The sequence below is a fragment of the Lactuca virosa genome, chromosome 4 (genome assembly GCF_052849685.1).
Source record: "Lactuca virosa cultivar CGN04683 chromosome 4, Lactuca_virosa_CGN04683_v6, whole genome shotgun sequence".
NCBI lineage: Eukaryota > Viridiplantae > Streptophyta > Magnoliopsida > Asterales > Asteraceae > Lactuca > Lactuca virosa.
The window spans coordinates 240,283,885-240,290,956 of NC_136429.1; the positions used below are offsets into that span (position 1 = coordinate 240,283,885).

General features: G+C 29.9%; 1 protein-coding gene across 1 annotated transcript; it reads left to right on the forward strand.

Annotated features, from left to right (window-relative positions):
• Positions 1-461: 461 nt before the first annotated feature.
• On the forward strand, positions 462-5,887 carry LOC145108118 (Pyridoxal phosphate (PLP)-dependent transferases superfamily protein). The gene is made up of 9 exons (XM_079045115.1): positions 462-671; positions 862-909; positions 1,191-1,319; positions 1,393-1,452; positions 1,548-1,704; positions 2,526-2,632; positions 2,732-2,790; positions 4,526-4,634; positions 5,324-5,887. The coding sequence occupies exons 1-9, from the start codon at positions 609-611 to the stop codon at positions 5,771-5,773; spliced, it is 1,182 nt and encodes a 393-aa protein (XP_078901241.1). The 5' UTR covers positions 462-608; the 3' UTR covers positions 5,774-5,887.
• The last annotated feature ends 1,185 nt before the right edge of the window (positions 5,888-7,072 follow it).

The window sequence follows — 7,072 nt, forward strand, 5'->3', positions numbered from 1 at the left end:
AAATCTCGCCCACCACCTTCATCATCATCAATACATCATAAGGGAAGGAGACAAAGACAAAAACATTAAAATACCCACATTTAAATCGAAGCGGAATTGTGGGAGATTCCATCGTCAGTGACACTCTGTTCTTTGCAATACGCTTGACTACAATTTTCTTTATTTTTTCTTGATAATTTTTATTTTTGTTCAAGAGGAGAGAGAGAAAGAGAGTCTTAAAAGAGAGATAAACCTCCTTTTTCTGTAAGCTACAAGTCAGTAAAAGCATATTATCTGAATTACGTCAATCTCTTTGGATATATACCATACACCAATACTTGTAAAAGTGTTTCGTCTTTTTGGCATTCTCTAGTCAGCTTTTCTTGTTTTATAAAACTCTCAAGCAGATGAGAAAAGCCCAATTTCCATAGCATGACCTCTTATTATTCCATCGATTAAAGATCTAAATTCTCATAATCTTCTTTCGTAACCCATATCGAATTTGGGGATTTTGATTGAAAAAGTCACACCCCTTTTTCCTTTGTGGAGGGTAGGTGAATCTTTTTCGTATTTATTTAATATACATATATAGAGAGAGAAAGAATTGGGAAGACAGAAAAAACTGAAAGATGGGTTCGTATGGAATGTTAGCAAGGAGAGCTGTGTCTACTGAAACACCCGTCATGGTTCAGGTCAATTTCATTCTCTTAGCCCTAAATTTGGTTCCTTTTCTTGATTTGGGAGTTGCATGTTCTAATTCAAGGTCTTTTTTGATCTGGGTTTGCTTCCTTTCTTGTTTTGTGTGTGAAAAACTGTGGTTTTTTTAATCTTATGGGGATATGTGTGTTAATTCTTTAAAATGAAAGTGTAACATGTTTGCAGATACAAGAATTGCTTCGAGGTATCAAGGGTGCAATATCTCTAGCCCAGGTTGCTTATTTTCCCTTCTTTCCACTTCTTTATATTAACATTTAATTAGTATTCCCTCTTTTCCATGATTATAGCTCAATTTCCAAAACTCACAAAGATCAATGATGAATCCGGAAAACATTTCGTTCTTTTTCTTTTATTTGACAAGTGGGTTCTAATTCTTGATTGAAGTGACAGATTAAGATGAACGCATTCAGTTCAAATTAGGTTATTAAATTTGAAATTTCCCGAAAAGAGACATGTTTGTTTATTTCGTAATTGTTTTTTCTTAAAAAAAACAGGGTGTTGTGTATTGGCAACCACCAAAACCAGCTTTAGAAAAGGTGAAAGAGCTTGTGTGGGAGCCTTCAATCAGTCGCTATGGTGCAGATGAAGGTCTTCCTGAGCTTCGAGAGGCATTGACTAAAAAGGTCTTCTTAAACACCATATAATTAAATAATTACATTCATATGAATATATTCTCATAATTTCATTTATTTACAGTTGCGTGAAGAAAATAAGTTAACTAAATCCTCAGTGATGGTAACTGCAGGGGCAAATCAGGTAGTCTGGGCTGATTCTTTTTTGTTATTTTTATGAATAGATTGTAAAATGAATTAATTTTATCTTTAAAAATTAAAATACATTATTTGTTGCAGGCATTTGTGAATATTGTTCTGGCATTGTGTGATGCTGGGGATTCAGTTGTTATGTTTGCACCATACTACTTCAATGCTTACATGTCATTCCAGATGACAGGTGTCACCGACATTCTTGTGGGACCCGGTGATCCAAAGACACTTCATCCGGATGCAGGTTGAGACCTCATTTATGTTTCATGCACTTTCAAGTTTCAATTTCTTAGGCCTTAAGCTAATCTAGCAATAGTGTTTGGCATGATGGAATCATGAAAGGAATGGAATGGTTCATTCCATTGTAATAAAGAAACTTGTTTGTTTTAAGTTTTGACCGATGGAATGGAATGGACCAATCCTGAAGGAATGCATGTCCTTACATTTTGTTTAGTGGTGTTTTATTTCTTTCCATCATGGAATGGAATGAAAAATTGCAATATAATCCATTTTTATATATGTAATTTCCATTATTTTAATAGAGTTACCTTTTTTAAACTAACTATAATATTACTTTTAGTATAGCTTATTTGGGTTTTAATGGCTTTTTATTATCTTTAATTTTCTATTTTTGTAAATAAAAGTTCCTTAAAGTATAATTAAAATAATATATTGAATTGAGTTAAAGTTATAAATTGTTTTTAGATATAGTGTAAAGCATCCATATGATCATGGAATGTAATGACTCATCCATTACCTTTTTGTATTCCATTATCTTGTCCATTTCATTCCATTCCTTCGAAACAACCGTATTGTATAGTGTATTTTGTAGTGTGCCTATAGTAAAACTTACATTAATGTCACTTAAAACCTTTTTATACGTCGAATTTTTCATTAATTTTTGTAGCTTTGGTTGTGCCTTGCGCGTTTATGTTATGTCATCTTGATTCAAGAAAGTTTGCATGTCATTTGGTTCTATAAATTTTCTGTTTTTTTATCAATTTTTTTTTTCTTTTATGGATTTGGTGATTATCTTATTTACTTGGAAATTTTCATGAACTTCAGATTGGCTAGAAAGAACTTTGAGGGAAACTAAACCGACACCAAAGCTTGTTACAGTTGTTAATCCAGGGAACCCATCTGGAACATACATCCCTGAACCCCTTCTCAAGGTTCTCTCTCTCTCTCTCTCTCTCTCTCTCTCTCTCTCTCTCTCTCTCTCTGAACAATGATTTTAATGATATTTTAAATGGTTGTTTATGTTTTTGTAGAAAATATCGGATATCTGCAAAGATGCTGGATGTTGGCTTGTTGTAGATAACACATACGAGTAAGTTACTTTGTTTGTCAAGAAATTTTTTGTTTTTGATTTTATGATGCAAATTAGGCTCCATACATTTACTCTTAATTTATAGAAAATGTGAAATGTGGATATTAATGGAGAAATCACAATTCACTATTATATTTAACCATGAGAATTGAATAATTGCATAAAAGCTTAACCAACTTTGATAATTTTCTCATTTAAGGTAACCAACTTTCATTTTTATGTAAGTAATATAATGTATATATAAATATAATAGGGTGGGTTATCAGTTATCAGTTATCACTGAATTTGTTTGAGAAAGAATCGTTTCAAGTTGCCAACAAAAGCGTTTTATCTTTTAAAAGGGTAATCAACTAATGTTTTCTGTATATTACCAGCTATTTCAGGTTGAACAAGTCAACCCACTTTCCAATTTTACACTTTTGGCCCATATTTTAAATTTTGTTACGAATTTGGTCCGAATATCAAATTTTATTACGAATTCATCGCAAATTTAGTTTAATTTACAAATGTATTTTTCTACAACTTTTTAAAATTTTTTACAAGCTTTTAAAAAAAAAATTTCTTATTTTTTTCAGTTAAAAAAAATAAAAATAAATTCTTTTACAACATTTTTACAAGTTTTTATAGAAACATTTACTACTTGTAGTACTTATTTACAGAAAAGTTATAAACTTGTTTTACATTTTTGAATACAACGTTTTAAGCTTGGGTTACAACTTAAAATTTTTTTTTACACTCTCATACAGTTTTAATACAGTTGCTTGTAAACAAAAGTATTTTGTAAATGTTTTAAAAAAATTAAAGCTTTTTTATATGTCTTCACTAAAAGTTTATAATTTTTTTTAAACAATGTTTTACATTTTCTTAAATGTTTTTTTACGCTTTCATACGACTTATCCATAAAGAAAGTATTTTTAAATGTTATAAAAGAGTATAAAGAAGTTATAAAATATATATGAAATGTTTTAAAAATTTTGTAAAAAAAGTTTATATATGGTTGTATGAAAGTTATAAAAAAAGTTGTATGAAAATGTAAAAACAAAATTAAAAAGTTGTAAGAAAAGTTTAAAACATTTACAAAAGTTGTATAAAAATGTAAAAAAAAAGTTTAAAAAATTATAACCAACCCAAGTAGTAAATTTTTCTATGAAAAGTTGCAAAAATGATGTAAAAGAAATTAAAAAAACCTGTAAAGAAATTAAGAAAAAAATCTTAAAAAAGATTGTAAAAAACTTCTAAAAAAGTTGTAGAAAAATAAATTTGTAAATTAAACTAAATTTGTGATGAATTCTTGATAAAATCTAATGTTTGGACCAAATTCGTACCAAAATTTAAAATCTTGGCCAAAAGTGTAAAATTGGAAAGAGGGTTGATATAGTTGGTAAATATATACAGAAAACATGAGTTGGTTACCTATTTTAAAATAAAATGCGTTTGTTGGCAGCCTGAAAACATTTTGAAAAGTTCTTTATCAAATTTATGGTTATTAAAAACTATGCTTGGAGTAATTATCCAATTTTTTGAATTTTAAACCATTTCCTTTCTAGCTAAAATTTTACTTTTACCAATTTGACATGTTATCAATAAAAAATAACCGAAATTGACCCATTTTCACTTAAATGGTTTGAAATTGCCTCCTCTAATTCATCTTTATCTCCATATATTCTCATATATTTCAAGATTGTATCATCAAGACATGATATTTTTATTGGAATTTAATCATCACAATAAACAGGTATTTCATGTATGATGGTTTGAAACACTCTTGTATTGAGGGCAATCACATTGTCAACATCTTTTCTTTCTCCAAAGCTTATGGGATGATGGGTTGGCGAGTTGGATATGTAAGTGTCACCTTCTTATCAAACACATTTTTTTAATCCTTTTATTTCTTTATACTCAAACACATTTTTTTAATGCTTCTTTTACTTTATACACAAACACATTTTTTCAATGCTTCTTTTACTTTATACACAAACACATTTTTTGAAAGCTTTTGTTACTTTATACATAAACACATTTTTTCAAAGCTTTTATTACTTTATACACAAACACATGTTTTCAAAGCTTTTGTTACTTTATACACAAACAAATTGATTATAATTCGTTTTTATTCACGTAATTTTTAATGACATGGATTTTTTTCCAACTTTTTATTATTTTATTTGAATTACAATTTTATTTCCTTAAAATAACAAAAAAGAAAAAAATATTTTTGTTATTACTTAATTTTTAATTAAAACTTCGTTAACTGTAATGGTTAATTTATAATTTTTGTAACTAAAAGTTTCTAAACTATGATTATAGGAATGTGTCATAAACGGGTAACAAACTATTTGTTTTTGTTCACAAAAACCACTAAAATAATGGTATTTTGTTTACAAAAAGTTCCATTTGCTTACCTTCTTATAGTACTTTTTTTTTTTTTTTTTTAAAACAATAGCGCTTTGTAAAAACAAAAATAGTTCATTATCCCTTTATGACAACAACCCTTAAATCCATATATTGTGTTTACAATAATGTGTAATTGCAGATAGCATTTCCTATGGAAGTTGAAGGTTTAGCACCACAACTCCTGAAAATCCAAGACAACATTCCCATATGTGCTTCAATAATCTCACAACGACTAGCCCTTCACTCAATGGAAGAGGGATCACAATGGGTCACAAATCAAGTCAAAGATCTAGTCAAAAACAGACAACTTCTTGTTGATGCATTATCACCATTAGGAGAAGGTTCTGTGAAAGGAGGTGAAGGGGCAATTTACCTTTGGGCAAAATTACCTGAAAACTTCATTGATGACTTTGAAGTTGTTCGTTGGCTTGCTAAGAAACATGGTGTGGTTCTAATCCCTGGAACCCCATGTGGGTGTCCAGGTCATGTTAGGATCTCGTTTGGTGGATTGGTGGAGAAAGATTGTATTCTTGCATCTCAGAGGCTCAAGAGAGGGTTGGAAGAATTGGTCAAAGATGGAATGCTTTGACTATGGTGTTTAGTGTTTGTTTAAAATGTTGTGGTTCTTGATTGGAAATTGATCAACATTGATAACACGTTTACAAGATTGAATTTTTACAATAAATGGAAACTTTCGGATGAACATGATGAAGCTCTCTTTATTGTTATTTTTGTGGTTTCTTGGATATGTATTGATCATATCTTTCTCATTCATATTCAATGGTACAATTTTCCATTTCAGTTCTATTAAACCGTTGTCTGGTTCTGTCCCATTACAATATTCCATGTATACTTGAAGCGGAGCCCATAGGATCTCATTACAATATTCCAAACATCTTATTAATGCTTTTATCCCACTCCTTTTCAAGAACATGCCTTACCATATTAGATGGGGTTTTAGGATCTTGATCACACAAACTTAATCATCACACCATTTCAAGCCTTTATTATTAAAATAAAAACTTAATCACACATCCCGTTTTGGATACCCCGATTGAATTGCAACTTGTATTCCATAAAACAGAATAAAAAACAACACCTATTAAACAAAATCTTAAACTCATACCATATTCAAAAGCCTTGTACTAATTCACCCCTTAATACCCTTCAAACTAATAAAAAAAAGTAGTTTTTCTAACAAGTAATCATGCAACATAAATCAAGAACACCACAAAAATAAAATGGAACTATAAGTAAGTATATAGCCATGAAATAAGAGTTTGAAATTAAACTAACATTTAGAAAGAACCCAACTATACTCATGGTGTCTCTCCCATATTGCTTCTGCCTTTTCGACATGTTTCATTCTTTCTCAAAACTAACCCCAACTTGAAACGCATAACAACTTAAGAAATGAGAAAATAAAAATTAAGTGATTAACATGCTTCATTGACCACATAACAACTTAAGAAATGAGAGAATAAAAATTACGGAAGTTGAGTAATCTAACCACATTTTAGTTAACTATCGATAAACATAACCAACTTTTTTTTGGAAAACTGAACATTCTGTACGGAATGGCCATTCCGGACCGGATGAAAACGGACCAAGCCAATTAGTGTAGCCCAATGCTATATATATATAGGGCCCACACCCAGAAAATCCGGAGTAAGCATTCTGCAAAGTGGAATTCTGAATCTCTTGTTACGACCATTTTGGACTTCGATTTTTAATCTTATCGATCATGGATTGAACAAACCCAAACCACATGAGTTCTACTCTTCTATTTACTGGCATTTTACTTTACAAACATTTTTTCGTATTCCGGCATGCATATATAATGTCCAGAATACGAAGAACAAGTCCAAAATAAGTAATATTTGTAGTT